The 15,199-nt window shown below is 41.2% G+C and overlaps 1 protein-coding gene across 1 annotated transcript; it reads right to left on the reverse strand.

The window, feature by feature from the left end:
- Positions 1 to 1,679: 1,679 nt before the first annotated feature.
- On the reverse strand, positions 1,680 to 14,618 carry CHRNA9 (cholinergic receptor nicotinic alpha 9 subunit). Its single transcript, XM_040485154.1, has 5 exons — positions 14,415 to 14,618; positions 14,012 to 14,157; positions 12,927 to 13,081; positions 5,361 to 5,893; positions 1,680 to 2,265 (listed from the first exon to the last, which is right to left on the reverse strand). The coding sequence occupies exons 1-5, from the start codon at positions 14,476 to 14,478 to the stop codon at positions 1,724 to 1,726; spliced, it is 1,440 nt and encodes a 479-aa protein (XP_040341088.1). The 5' UTR covers positions 14,479 to 14,618; the 3' UTR covers positions 1,680 to 1,723.
- Positions 14,619 to 15,199: the final 581 nt, after the last annotated feature.

A 15,199-nucleotide genomic window follows, 5' to 3' on the forward strand; every position in this document is an offset into this window, starting at 1 on the left:
GACACATTTGATTGAAAGTAGGAAAAAAGTGGAAAAGCATAGGAAGTACTTCAGGGTAGAAAATCAGAATTCAGAATGAGGATCCCTCAGTCTCTTGTATCCTAAATCATGATCTATCATGACCAAAAGCAGTGTGATTGGAGCAGGCCTGGTCCAAACTCAGAGTCACAGTGATGAGGGTCTGAATCCCAGCTCCACTTACCACTTGGTTGAATGTTGAGGAGGTGGGTCACTTCCATGCACCTTCCTCTGACATAGTTTCCTTCTCTGACAAAAAAGACTAGAAATACTTGCTTGGCTGGCTCACAGAATTGTTGTGAAGATCAAAAAGGATCAGACCTGGGGCGCCTGGGTGGTTCAGTCGGTTAAGCGTCTGACTTCAGCTCAAGTCATGATCTTGCAGTCTGTGAGTTCGAGCCCCACGTCGGGCTCTGTGCCGACTGCTCAGAGCCTGGAGCCTGCTTTGGATTCTGTGTCTTCCTCTCTCTCTGACCCTCCCCCGTTCATGATCTGTCTCTCTCTGTCTCAAAAATAAATAAACGTTTAAAAAAATTAAAAAAAAAAAAAGGATCAGACCTGTGCATAAGATTTGCTATGATACCCAATACAAATGTGAATCATGCAACTTTATTATACATAAGAGAAACTCAATAGATATTTGGTGAATAATTGAATGAGCAAATGAATGAGCCCAGTTTGCTGAACATCTTATTTAAGTCAAAGACTAAATGCAGGAGTAACTTCTTCTTTAGGGTTTATATAAAATATAACCACTATATCACCATATATGACATTGTCATTATGAAGAAAGTTCTCTTACCCATGAAGCTACTGATTCTTAGACTACCTTTATATATGGAACAAAAATTTTTATTCCATCATTTGAGAAATGACTTGAAATGCACCAGTCCTGAGAAAGGTAACATAGCGACTTAAATTGCACTGAAGAATACATGACTATTTCCCTTTCTTTTTTTTTTTAAAGCATGTTTTAATAGGGACTAAGGGGAGAATGAGCTTGTTTCATTTTGTTTTCATTTCTAAAGAGTAATATAAGGTTCTGTGTTATCTGTACTACTAAAGGGGCCAGCCGCCTACCACCCTGGTGGGCTGCAAAAGAAATCCTTTTTTATTTCCTTCATCTTCCTACCTTTGAAATTTTGGACCTCCTGCTTAACAACTTTTCTTTTTTCTGCATCACTTAACTTGAAAGATATATTATATAATATTGATTTGAAATGAAAAATAAAAGGGGTGCAGGAGGTAGCTCAGTCAGTTAAGCATCCAACTTTGGCTCAGGTCATGATCTCATAGTTCGTGAGTTCCAGACCCGTGTCGGGCTCTGTGCTGACAGCTCAGAGCCTGGAGTCTGCTTCAGATTCTGTGTCTCCCTCTCTCTGCCCCTCCCCCACTTGCAGTCTGTCTCTCTGTGTCTCTGTCTCTCTCTCAAAAATAAATAACCATTAAAAAAAGAAATTAAAAAGTAAACACAACATAACCACTAAATTTTATATGTATGTTTACATATATATGTGTGTATGTGTGTGTGTGTATATACACACACACACACACACACACTATATATATATATATGTATATATATATATATATATATTTATATATATATATATATTTGCATGTGTGTATGTAAATCTGACTTGGGAAAATATTAGAGTAGATCACAGGGAATTTTATTGCTTTATTTCCATATACCAAATGCCCACTAATCTGCTCTTGCTATGATCAAAACAGTCATCACAAACACCATAATGAAAAAAACCCACATGAAGAATCGGTCTATGACTTTTGCAACTTTCTTCCACTCACTCCCCTTGGAATTGGTGGCCTTGTGGTCTTTGAGGCACTTGGCAATGTACTCGATATTCCTTGTCAGCACTTTGTACCGTGCACAGTAACTGTCAGCATCCTGTGGGTTCTCACCCTGGCATCCCAAGTCATTCTTTAAGAGCTTGTTTATTTCCTTCTTTCTGGGAAGGTCTTTGTTTCTGTCCATGTTCAGATTTGGCTCTGGAAGTTTGCCATAAACCTTTGTGAGGTGGGTTCGCTCCCTGTTGTGGCGGGGACTAAGGCAGCTCTCACCCACATCGTAGACACACAAGACCCTGGACATGTATTTCAGGATGACCACCCTGGCCCAGGGTGGCACTGGCCGGGCCTCGGCCCCACAGAAGTGGATATTCATCACCATAATGGTCAACGCGGTGGAGGCTGTGATCAAAGCCATTGTGGCTATGTAGTATTTGCCTGGAAAATAACCACAACCGAGTTAGCTTAAAATTGTCCTTATGTTTGCCCCCCCTCCAAAAAAAAAAAAAAAAAAAAAAGAAAGAAAGAAAGAAAGAAAAGAAAAGAGAAGAAAGAAAAAGAAAAAAGAAACAAACACCTTTTCTAGGGAAGCTGTATACACTAATGGTTACTAGTATAAACTTCTGAAATCGAACTTTTTGGGTTCAAATGACAGCTCTATCACTTAGTAGACTTGTGGCCTAGAGCAAGCTATACCATCCTGCTATGCCTCAGCTTCCTTCTCTGTAAAATGAGCATAATAATTAGATATACAGGCATACGTGAGGCTTAATGGAGACGATACATGTAAAGTTCTGAGGACTGTCTCTTGCACTGAGTTAGTTTTCTAAATGTTTGCTGAGATCATGATGTGAAAAAATTCCACTTTGAACAAACAACGATCTTGGCCAGCTCCCAGAATTGTCTTCAGACCTCTTTACTGTTGGGTAAGAAAGGAGGCACTATGTCACTGTTTGTCTTTAACATGTGATTGCATAAAGCAAATATTCATGAAAAAGGAAAGTTAAGGAAGGAATTAATAAAGGTGAAGGCACAAATTTATAAAATTTAGAACAACAACAACAAAAAAATAAAGCAAACCAAAGAAAAAGCTATTTGAAAAGAGGAATAAAATTGATAAACTTTGATACAGCCACTCACAGAATACAGGCAGGGTGGTGGTGGGGAAAGAGAGAGAGAGAAAGAGAATATAAAAGAAGTAACAGGATAGAAATTTAGAATACAATAAAACAATATTATAAATAGCTGTACAATAATATATTTGAAAACCTAAATGAAATTTCTAGAAATACATAAGACATCAAATTTAGCATAAAAAAAAGGAATAGGAAAGCTCCAGAGTTGGTTTTATAGATGAGTTTTACCAAACTTTTACAAGTTTGTGCATGTCTTATACAAGTCTTACCATGTCAGGTTGTTCCAGAAATAGAAAAAGAGAAAACTGCCTATCTCCTATTATGAAGTCAATTTAGCCTTGATTCCAAAAATAACAAGAAAGGAAATATTAAGGTCATTTTACTTACAGATGTATTTGAGAAAGTCCTATAAAAATTATTAGCTAACTAAATCTAGTAGTGTCTTAAAATGATAATTCACCATGATAAAGGAGGGTTTAACTCAACATCAGAAAACCTAATTCACTATATTAATGGGGTAAAGGAAAAAGCTCAGATGATAATCTTAACAGATGAAAACAATGTACTTGATAATTTCATCATCTGCTCATTATTTGTTAAAAGCTCAAAGTAAACTCAGAATAAATGGGACCTGTCTTAATATGCTAAAGACTATGGGCCAGAAGCTTAGATCCAATACTACACTTCTTTGGAAAACTTGAACACATTTCTATAAGATTAGAAATGTATTTCATAGGTGCTGCAAATGACACATTGTAATAGTTAATAAACATGCTCAAGATCTGTGTGCACCTTTCCTAGAAAGGAATTATTTCCTAGAAAGGAATATTATCACAGACACAGAATAAGTAATGTTGCAAAATTTCTGACACACATCCCAAGACTTCTCTCTTTAAAGCTTTAGCCAGCTTTCCATTGAATGTCACTTGTAAAGAAGAAAGAGAGATCTGCCAATTGTTCTTGCCTCAAATAGGTTGTGATTAGAGGTCATCACTGTCAATCATTTCTGTCTCAGGAGAGGCAATAGAAATGCCAATACACTTCTTCCTCTTTATTAGTGGTGTGGGGGTGGGGCAGAGAGAACTCTCTGTGTCTATTTCTCAAAAAGGTGAGTGTGTGTGTGTGTGTGTGTGTGTGTGTGTCCGTCCGTCTGTACATGCATCTATGTTTTTTGCTCTCCAAACAGGGAAACCAACATAGCAATGTCTGAATATTGGGTAATATTGGATTCAGTAGAGGATAAAAGGGCAGTACAACATCCCTTTCATATTGGTCTCTAAGCCTCTAGGTGTCCTGAAATTTCTCCTAATTGTCTACTTTAAGAACCAGAAATTAGGTCTAGCCTCTGATTCTGGGAAGCATCTATTACAACAGCAAGTCATTGAGACAGATGTGTTGGAGCTGAGTAGGACCCAGGTGGCAGGGTGCAGGTAGGAAAGGTGTTAGGAGGGGCCTCAAAATGAGGTAAGGAAAAGAAGAGGAGGCAGGGGTGGGTAGTCTCTGTTTCCACATCTACCCTTAGAAGGACATTTTATTAGAGCAGAGTATTGAAAATGTGGCCTATCCTAGAATCACCTTAGATTCCCAACTCTTGCCCAAGATTGCTAAATCAAACCTTTAGATGTAGGAATCTACATTTTAACAAGTTCTCCCATATCTACTATACCCAATAAAGGCTAAAGATTATTCTCTTAAGGGAAGATGATGGGCTTAAAAATAGTCAACTATTTCTATCATGTTCGCCGGTCTTTCCCAAGAAGAAATCCCTTGTGATGTGAAAAGATAATAATAGTCACTACTTACTGGATACTTACCATATGCCAGCTCCTACCCTAACCAATGACACAATGAGTAGCAATTACACAAAATTTTCAGGTGATGAAACAGAAACTAAAAGATGAAGTAACTTGCCTAAGATTGATCATTAAGAAATGAGTGGTGAGATCAGAGTTCAAATGCAGATTTCTTTAACTTCAAAATCATGGCCTTAACTTCTAAGTCAATGAAACAGAAAGTGCATCAAAATCACCCAGAGGCCTTGTTAAAACAGATTGCCAGGGTTTGCTCCCAGAGTTTCTAATTCAGTAGTCTGGGTGGGCCCTGAGAATTTGCATTTTAAAATGATGCTGCACTGTGGGTCCAGGGACCACACTTTGAGAAGCACTGTTCTAAACTATATTACCTCTCATTTCCCTTTTGTGTAAACCCGGAGGCCATAAGACTAGTTTTGGAAAACAGCCATATCTGTTTTCAAAGATGCCAACTGAAGACACTAAATGAAGTATGTGACAGCCTGTGTTGAGTCTGAGGTTGACCTAATTGTTATAAGTTTAAAGGAACAGATACAATCCCAGTCACTACAAAGCTAGTCTCAAAGTGTGAGACACTTGAACTCACCTATCAGAGGTACATTTTCTGAGGCCGGCATGATCTCTGCCACCATGAGCTGAAATACAGTCATGGCCAACAGGATGGTCACTCCCAAGGAGACCTTTTCCCCAGAGGCTGCTGGGAGATAGAAACTCAAGGGAGCCAGAAAAGATATGAGGACGCATGGGATGAGGAGGTTGACGATATAGAATGAGGACCTCCTCTTCAGAAGGAGAGTGAATGTCACATCTGGGTAAGGCTCAGAGCAGCAGCCATAGGAGATCACATTCTTCACAGCAGGCATGCCATGGACCTCCCACTCCACATCTTCGATGAAGTCAGAGAGGTCTCCACTGTCTAGGGCATTGAATATGTCCACCTGGTTGCCATTGTAGGTCCAGGAACCAAAGGTCAGATTGCACTGCTGGTTATCAAAGGGGAAATAGGTGACATCCACTACACAGGAGCTTTTGGTGATGGCTGGTGCATCCCAGGTGATTAGCCCATCATACCGCAGAACCACGTTGGTGTTCACAGGCTCAGAAGATTCGTCATCAGCCCTGGAGGCCAGAGGAGGAATATGAAAGCTGCTGGTCAAGACAACTCATCAACTCCCTCACTCCAAACAGCTCATGGCCCTGTGGCCATCATTTCAGTGCCTCTGGCAATGGGTCACCATTCTCCCTGTCACCCTGGCTGAAAGTCAGAACCAATTCCAATTTGCCCCTCTCCTCCATCTCCTGTAACTACTCAGGGCCAACTTCTCCGGAATTCTTCCTTTAAAGCATCTCTGCTCTATGTCCTTTCCTCTTCATTTCCAAAGCCAGTTTCTTAGTCCAGGTATAATGATTCAAGCATCTAGACAAAAAGTAACCCTGTTGAGGCTGAATTCTAACAGGGAGGCCTGCTTACCTGATTTTATTGACCTTGGACACAAGAATATTAAAATAGCCTTTTGTTGCGATTGGAAGAGTTGTACATGTTTATCATAGAACATTTGAAAAATGCAGACAAAAATTCATTTACCCATAACCTAAGAAATAATGATTTATTCTAGGTATATCTTCTTTTTGCTTTATCAACATTTATGCCTGGGTACAGAATTTCTATTTTCCTTTAGAGAGTGACTTTTTCTACCACCATTAGAAGGCAGATGAAATGTTCATCAAGGTGCCCCAGCCTCCTTTGGCCAAGGACTAGATCCAACTGATTCACCCTCCCTGGAATTTAGATCTTATGTAGAGGGACCCAAAGACCAAAAACAGTCGCCCTGGTGGTGCTTCCTAATAAAACAAACCAGCTCAGGAGTTCTTGCTTCCTCAAACTCTAGAGCAGTCTCAGGGTGTCCTTTCTAAAAACTGGTCATTGATTTTTCCCCCTTTATTTTTTAAAAATGTTTATTCATTTTTGAGAGAGAGAGACAGAGACAGAGACAGAGTACAAGTGGGGGAGGGGCAGAGAGAGAAGGAGACACAGAATCCCAAGCAGGGTCCAGGCTCTAAGCTGCCAGCCCAGAGCTTGACATGTGACTCGAACTCATAAACCACGAGATCATGACCTGAGCCAAAGTCAGACACCGACTGAGCCACCCAGGTGCCCTTTTCTTCCCCCTTTAATTCAATGAGCTGCACCATGCCCTTCCAACAAACCCCTTTTTTCACAAAGTAGTCAAAGTCAGTTTTCAACGCTTACAACCTTAACTGATACGTTTCTATTCACATTTAATGCGTATTTTCCAGTCTCCCTTATAATTTTTTCCCTACAAAACATATTATGGTTAAATTAATGTGAAAGGCATCCTGGATTGGATTCTGGAATAAAAAGCACATTTGTGGAAAAACTGGTGAAATCCAATAAAGTCTGTAGTTTAACTAATAACATTGTATTAGTTTTGACAAATGTACTGTTATATAAGATGTAACATCAGGGGAAGCTAGGTGAAGGGTATATAGGAACTCTCTGTACCATCTTTGCAACTTTTCTGGAAATCTAAAATTATCCTGAAATAAAAAAATTATTTTAGCATAAAAAGGATGATACAAAATTTAAAATGTGGTTATTCATTCATATTCTCCTGCAACATTATTTTCACGGCTGATAGTTTTCCTTTATATTCCATTATATAGAGATGCCATACTTATTTAACCCATCTGTTGATGCTCAACATTGTCAGTTTCCATGATTTGCATTTATAAACAATGCTGTAGTGAATGTCCCTGTAATTGAATCTTTGCATTTATCCACTGACTCTTTCCTTAGGTTGAATTGCTAGAAGAACATGTGCTGGATCAAAGAACTGGCATGTTTTAAAGGATTTCTTTCCACTTCTTAAAAATTGGGCACCACAACATTAATTGTAATGGTCTGAAGTGGACCAAATCAGACCATTATAGTTAACCTTGTGGTGCTCAAATTTTAATGATGGCCTTTAATGAGGGTTTAGAGAGGAGGATCTTTAGAATGGGTCTTTGTGAAGATAACAAGCTGAAGTCATTTGAAAATCCCTGAACCTATCCTCTGTAACAATGAGAAATGTATACAGTTAGCTAAATGAGAAGTGAGAACTATGTGTGAACAGAGAATATCACTCACCCATCCTGCTTCTTGGTATAGGAGGAGAGAATCTCAGGATCAGAGAGAATCTCTTTGGACATTTCCAAAACAAAAAGAAGCCCCCGCTTTCTTTCCAAGGCTAACTTCCTTTCCGATACTGTGATTCCTGTCCTCCCAGGTCTCCTTCAGGATTCTGCATCTCTTGGTTCTCCTTTTTTTTTTTTTTTTAATGTTTATTTATTTTTGAGAGACAGAGAGAGAGAGAGAGAGTAGGGGAGGGGCAGAGAGAGAGGGAGACACAGAATCCAAAGCGGGCTCCAGGCTGTGGGCTGTCAGCACAGAGCCTGACACAGGGCTCGAAGCCATGACCGTGAGATCATGACCTGAGCCAAAGTCGGATGCTCAGTAGTCTGAGCCACTCAGGTGCCCCTCTCTTGGTTCTTCTTATTCTATATCATCTAAACCTTTCCCAATGCTGTTCCATGAAAGGGCGGGCCTACTCCAGCCGACTCCATCTTGTTCTGTGTCCTTCACCTTGACCACGCCTCCTCCCCTTGAGTAACCTCCCACTCACCTGCCTAACAGGACTCCGACCCTTCCCCAGACCCTTCCCCAGCCAATCGGCTGAGGCCACAGCCATTACCTCACCAACTGCCCCTAGGCCCCAATAAAACCTTTGTCCTTTTGAAACTCGCTCTCTCTCCCCAGTATATCACCGCTGCATCGGTGCAGGTAGGGGATTGAGCTCGAGCTAGCTCGAATAAAGGCTCTTTTCCTTTTGCATCAGACTCGGCTCCCTAGTGGTCTTTGGGGATCACGAATTCTGGGCATAACATTCCACAGTCTCTCCTACCAGCTTTCCTTCCTCTCAGGCACTTCTCACTTCCCGCCTCTTTTTCTATACACTGGAAGTGATACACGTTGCTGTCACTTCCCCATCTTGCTTTTATTCTTACAGTTTGGCTTCTTCCCAGTGTGTCCTCTTTCAAAGGTCATTCATGACGCAAACAGCAAATATAAAGACCTATTCTAAATTCCTATCCTGTTCAATTCTTCCCAAACATTTCACACTGTAAGTTTCTAGACATCCTTTCTTCCCTGTGGTTTCTATGACACAACTCTCTCTCACATCTTTTTCCACCCTTTTAGCCATTTCTTCTATATGTCTTCTTTAAATGTCTTCAGTGAAGAGTTTCACCAGCTTTATCCACAGTCATTTTCTTTCCTTCCTTGAGTAGTTCTATAAGGGCTCAAAGGGCTTTTGGTATCTCTATCCCTGACCTTCTTTCCAGGTTTAAGAATTGCCTTTTCAGTCTCTTCATTGGTTGTCTCCATGTGGATGTTCCTTTGGCCCCCCCAAACTGAATAGATCCCACACCAAACTCATCATTTTTTTCCTCAAACCTGTTCCTCTTCCCCTCCTTCACTTCTAAACTCATCTAACAAGTTTGCCATTTTCTCAACCACCTAGATGACTTAAGCGAGCCCTAATGCTAAATTCTAGACAAAGTCTGTCCATATATGATAAGGTACCCAATTCCTTACTAGGTCTAAAACAAGTGTTAACATGGCCCACTGAAACCCAACCATTAGGGTCACCTGGCTATCTCAGTTGGTGGAGCATGCGACGCTTGATCTTGGGGTTGTGAGTTTGAGCCTGACATTAGGTATAGAGATTACTTGAAAAAAATTGGGGGGCACCTGAGTGGCTCAGTTGGTTGGGTGTCTGACTCTTGATTTTAGCTCAGATGATGATCTCATGGTTCATGAGTTCTAGCCCCCACATCTCATGGTCAGCGTGGAGCCTGCTTGGGATTCTCTCTCTGCCTCTTTCTCTCTCTGCTCCTCCCCCACTCATGCATGCATTTTCTTTCCCTCTCTCAAAATAAACAAATAAACTTAAAAAAAAACAAAAATTAAAAAATCTTGAAAAAAAAAAACAAACCCAACCATTAGAACTCTCTCATGGGGCATCTGGGTGGCTCAGTCAGTTAAGCTTCAGACCCTTGATTTTGGTTCAGGTCATGATCTCAGTGTTGGTGACATCAGGCTCCCATGTCAGGCTTTGCACTGTCAGCCAGGAGCCTGCTTGGTATTCTGTCTATCCCTCTCTCTTTGCCCCTCCCCTGCTCTCTCTTGCATATCCTCTCTCTCTCTTTCTCTCTCTCAAAATAAATACATGAACTTTAAAAAAAAAAAAAAGAACTCTCTCATAATAAATGTACATTCAGAATTTCTATAATCCAGTCTTTACCCAGTGTAATGTTAGGAATCCTTGTAGCCTTTTGCACTAACCATTATATTGGCCATATACTTAGACTAAACAACCTTGCTAGAACTCTGAGCCAAAATTGATTTATTCTTTTACTGATCTGGTAACAGAGCCAGTATCTGCTTGAATAACTATATTGCTAAAGAGCTCACTATCTTTTGGGAACATTCATTGCTTAAGTTATTCGCTATGATTATTTTTTAAACTGTTTGTCTTCCCTTTAACTTTTAATAGTCTTGGATTTTAGAGCAATTCTCTCTTTTCTTTACCTAATTTTCTCCTTGGTTGACTAACATAGCTATCAAGTCTTCCCAAGGACTTCTTGCTTCCAAACTAAGTGTCAACAAATTCAACTGCTCCTCACATGAAGTAACTTCCAGACCAATAACCATCCTGAACACACCCTAACAAGTGTAGCCCTGTGGGTTCAGGCACCAGTGGTGAATCTAGATGTTAAGCATCTTCCTGCCCAATCTATATTTGTCACAACTGATTGGATCACTACCATATACTCCTCTTTCCTCTCCCACCACCACTCAGAAAGCCTATTTTGTGGTCTCCAAGGTTGTGTACTACCTTCTCAGAAATAATAAGAATATTATATCTGGGATCAGAAGAGTCTGCAGGTCCAGGGATTCAGCTGGAAGGGCTAGGGTCAGGAAAATGGCTATGACCAAGGTCCCTTCTTTGCCTGATCCTATAACTCTCTTCTATTCTCATTTCAGCTGGGTATAGGAATGCAAATGGCATCCAACCATAACTACATTTAGAGTTTCCTCTAAGTAATAAAATTCTGACATTACTGAGAAGGAGAATGCAAAGCAGAATAAAGGATCTGAGACAGAACTATCTGGGACAGGAAGGCAGAGAAGACTGAAGAGTCAACCCAGAGGAATAGAAAAGAGTTGATTAATCAACGTGATGAAAAGATTCCCTGAAAGGGACAGGGAACAGAACTCACACACCTCAAGGCCAATGATCTGGGGAGAAAGGGGGAGGGGAGAAAGGGATTAGAATTTAGGAAAGCCACAGTAGGTTTGTATGAGCTCATGAGCACACAACTGGCTTCTGTAACAACAGGGGACTGGGGTAGGTCTAACTTAGGTTACCATGCAAGCTTGCAAAGAAGCATGTCAGTAAGAGTTGCTCACACCTTTAGCCAACCAAAGCAGAGGGAGGAGAAGAACTAGCACTCTACTTTCCAGGAAGAACTGTTAGAATTGATAGAATACTGATAATGATCTATGTAAACTATATTCTCTGATTACCTGTGCCCGGTGAGTGAGAGGAACTAATGGACAATGTGACTCATTCTCTTGCCTTCTGTGTGTGTGTGTGTGTGTGTGTGTGTGTGTGTGTGTGTGTGACAGAGAGAGAGAGAGAGAGAGAGAGAGAGAGAGAAGAGTGTAGAAACTGGACTAATAAAGCACTAACACTTGGATGTTGTCTTGCTTGAAAAGAATATGGAAGGTCCACTCAGAATGGAGAAAGTCAGAAGGATAGGTACTACAATTCAATAGGTCATGTCCCTTGGATGAGTTCTCTCAGTTGGTTGCAACTCACCAATGTTTCTTCCTGAAGGGAAACTCATGCGCACTAGAAGGCTGAGTTTTCAGGAGAGCTCCCCTGAACTGCCCCTCATTCACCCTGTTCTGAGTCAAAGAGGAACCTTTCCCAACCCACAGGAACTTGGGTTCCAGAAGAAAAAGAGAGAAGCTCCTTCGAAACAGGTGGAGCTACTGAACATGAACTGTGGTAGAGCAATGTGGTTCCTTCTCAAAGTGTGGTCCATGAACCAGCAGCACTGACATCTAAAGCTTACAGAAATGTAGAACATCAAACTCTATCTCAGACCTACTGAATCAAAATCTGTATTTTCACAAGCTCTTCAGGTGATTTATGTGCACTTTACAATCTGGGAAAACATAAACCGTACCTACCCGTTTTCTCAATGTTCCTAGCTCTGAAATCAGGAAAAGGCCAACTGATGATCTTATGATCTAGTTTATCTTCCACTGCAATGTCCGAAATCCACAGGTCAGCTACTAGCTGGCCCATTCTGATTTAATCTTAGTAGTATCACTGTTACTGATACATGATCTTGGAGAAGGGAGCACAACTGTTATGGGTTGAATTGTATCCCTCAGAAATGAATATGCCGAAATCCTAGCTCCCAGCACCTCAGAATGTAAATTTGGAATAGGGCCATTGCAAATGTAATTAATTAAGACAAGGTCATGCTGGAGTAGGGTAGCCCCTAATCCAACACAACTTTTGTTTTTATAAAAGGGAAAAAATGGACATAGACAACACATTGAAGAACGGCATGTGAAGAGGAGGGCAGAGGTCAAGGTGATACTTCTACAAGTCCAGGGAAAACAAAGATTGCCAGCAACCACCAGAAGCTAGAGGAGAGGCATGGAACATATTCTCTTTCATAGGCTCAGAAAAAACCAACCTTGTACTTCTAGCCTCCAGAACTGTGAGCTAATATATTTCTGCTGTTTAAGCCACCCAGTTTGTGGTACTTTGTTAGAGCACCCTAGGAAACCAATACAACCTATACAATTGTTTCTCATCCAAAAGGGGAACGTAGCTCGAAGCTTTTATGACCCATTATTATATTACCTAAGATTCTATGACCATGATTTCAGGGTCTAGATACATGAATTGGTACTTCATGAATGTTTTAAATATCTTTTTTCATTATGTGTCAATTCTGTTAAATCAGCAAGTTCATTCCCAAGTAATGACTGACTTGTACTTACTTGTTATATAGGACAATATCTGGCCTCCATACCAGGTCACTGGGGATCCTGATGGAATCCAGTCCATCATACTGGTCTCGATCCCACGTGAGATATGCATCATGCCAGATTTGGCGGATCCATAAATAGGCAGTCAGAATCTGGTTTCTTTCATCCTGCGCAAGTAACCATGATAGAACTCTGTCCAGCAGACACCTCAACCAAATGCCTTCCATCTCTAGAACACTTGTTCCTCGCAACAGAAATTCCAAGGGCACAAATCTACTTTCATTAAATAAATGAGAGCTTTTCTAGTCTAACCCTTTGACTGACTGCCAAGGCCATATTTTTTTCTACTTAATTTACTGTTCTGAATGTAAAGTGGACAAATGTTGAAGCCATCAGATCTTTGCATGGATCAACAGCCCAAATTTCTCTGAAAATTGATCAACTGATGATTCACTTGAATGAGAAAGTCAGAAAATATCTATAATATACAGAAGAAAGTCTTTCAAGTTTCATAACTTTGTGTAATTAAATGCCTATAAGCACTGAATAAGATACGCCATGTTAAAACACTACCTTTCTTTAAAAAAAAAAAAAACAGGAATAAAATTCATGTAACATAAAACTCACCATTTAGCCCTCTTAAAATGTATGATTCAGTGGATTACAATGTCATACAACCATTACCACTATCTAATTCCAGAAAATTGTTGTCAGCCCAAAAAAGAAACCCTATGACCATCAGGCCACCACTCACGAGTCTCTGGTTCTTCGACAGCCCCTAGCAACCACTACTCTGCTTTTTGTCTCTATGGTTCTGCCTATTTTGGACACCTCATAGAAAGGGAATCCTACAATATGTGACCCCATCTCTGTCTAGATGATCAAGACTTACTCTTAATGGCCAGGATCAGGTAACATTTAGTGAAATTACTTTTGTAGAGAGCACCTCTCCTTGGTATTCCCTTCCTCCACCAGCTTGCACATGTTGCTGTCTGTTCTCACTCCCTCTCCAATTCTGGGTAAGACATCTCTTTGGAAAGCACTGTTAGCTTCATCCTTAGCACGATTTCAAAGAGTCACCACTTTATGTTACTTACCATGTCCTTAATCTGAGAAAGTGTAATCTGCAGGGTGACATTCAGGACTTTATCTGTATCTTCTACTGGACGAAGAGCATTGGAATAATCTTCAAAAAGGTCATTAAACAATTTCTGAGCATATTTTCCATCTGCTGTTTCTACAGCTGCTCAAAAAGAGGGACCTGGATCAATATTCAATGTCATATATATTTCAAAGCAAAGAACAACAAACTGAGGACCAGAACTGGGCAGAACCCAGCATCAGCTAGGGACAAGCTTTGGGTATATTTTTCTGGTGAGTCAATAAGAGGCACAAACACTTCCTGGCAGTTAGAGCATTTGTTCTGTTTGCTGGCCCACTCCCACCAAAGAAGTGGCCCCCAAATGAGCTGAGATGGTTACACACCCATCAGCCTCTTACCTCTCAGTCTGGAGACAGCAAAGTAAATCCAGCAAAAGGAGATGCAGGAATGGGGCCAGTTCATCTTTTTCCTGAGCCTTTAGAAATTCCCAGCCACGCAGCAGTCTTCCACTTGCCTCCGTGAATTGGAAGGGTCTGGATACAAAGATCTCACTCTGCCACAGGCAGAGTTTTGCCAAGGCAGATGGAGAGCTCAGGCTTGTGGTGCACCTGGGGCCCCAGATCCTGAGATCCATACCCACCCTCCCTCCCCTCTGGTAATCTGAGCCAGGCAGCTCTGGCAGCAGAGATGCAGGAGGCTGGGTGGGCTAGATCCGGCAGTGGGCTAGATCTAGGGGAGCTGTCCCAGCTGGGGATCCCTAGTCACTTTCAGCAGGGATATCCAGACCAAACTTTCAGATGAAGACAGGTAGGAACCCCACACTCCGGAGACTCTGCCAAAGCAGAACGGGCACTTTCTCCACATGCAGCAAGCAGATTCAGCCTGAGTCTAATGACAAAGGGAAGCCAAGCAGAACCTCCCCTCATGAGGCAGCCTCTGGAGAGGCCCTACGAATGTGCTTCGCGAGGCATTTGCAGAGGGAAAGAGATCAGTTTCACGATCTCCAGAACAGATTACCTTCTGCTTCAACCCCTTCAAGATCTGGCACGTGTCGCCTGTGGTCATGTGAGTGAATATGGGGAGAGGGGCTGGGAGAAGAGCATTCACTCCCTTCGGAAGCCGCGTTGCAATCAGGATTTGAAGCCCAAGACCTGGGTTTGACTGCAAGCTCGAACCCTTCCTA

Source organism: Herpailurus yagouaroundi, unplaced genomic scaffold (assembly GCF_014898765.1).
Source record: "Herpailurus yagouaroundi ecotype Mexico unplaced genomic scaffold, PumYag 28, whole genome shotgun sequence".
NCBI classification, from domain to species: Eukaryota; Metazoa; Chordata; class Mammalia; order Carnivora; family Felidae; genus Herpailurus; species Herpailurus yagouaroundi.

What these genes read in the sequence shown, in the direction of transcription:
- CHRNA9 (XM_040485154.1), bottom strand. Translation starts at nt 14,478, where the DNA reads ATGAACTGGCCCCATTCCTGCATCTCCTTTTGCTGGATTTACTTTGCT. An exon ending in TGCTGTCTCCAGACTGAGAG is followed by an intron (nt 14,158 to 14,414) that starts GTAAGAGGCTGA and finishes CTTTTTGAGCAG; the next exon opens with CTGTAGAAACAGCAGATGGA. An exon ending in AGAAAATGTACCTCTGATAG is followed by an intron (nt 2,266 to 5,360) that starts GTGAGTTCAAGT and finishes GTTATTTTCCAG; the next exon opens with GCAAATACTACATAGCCACA.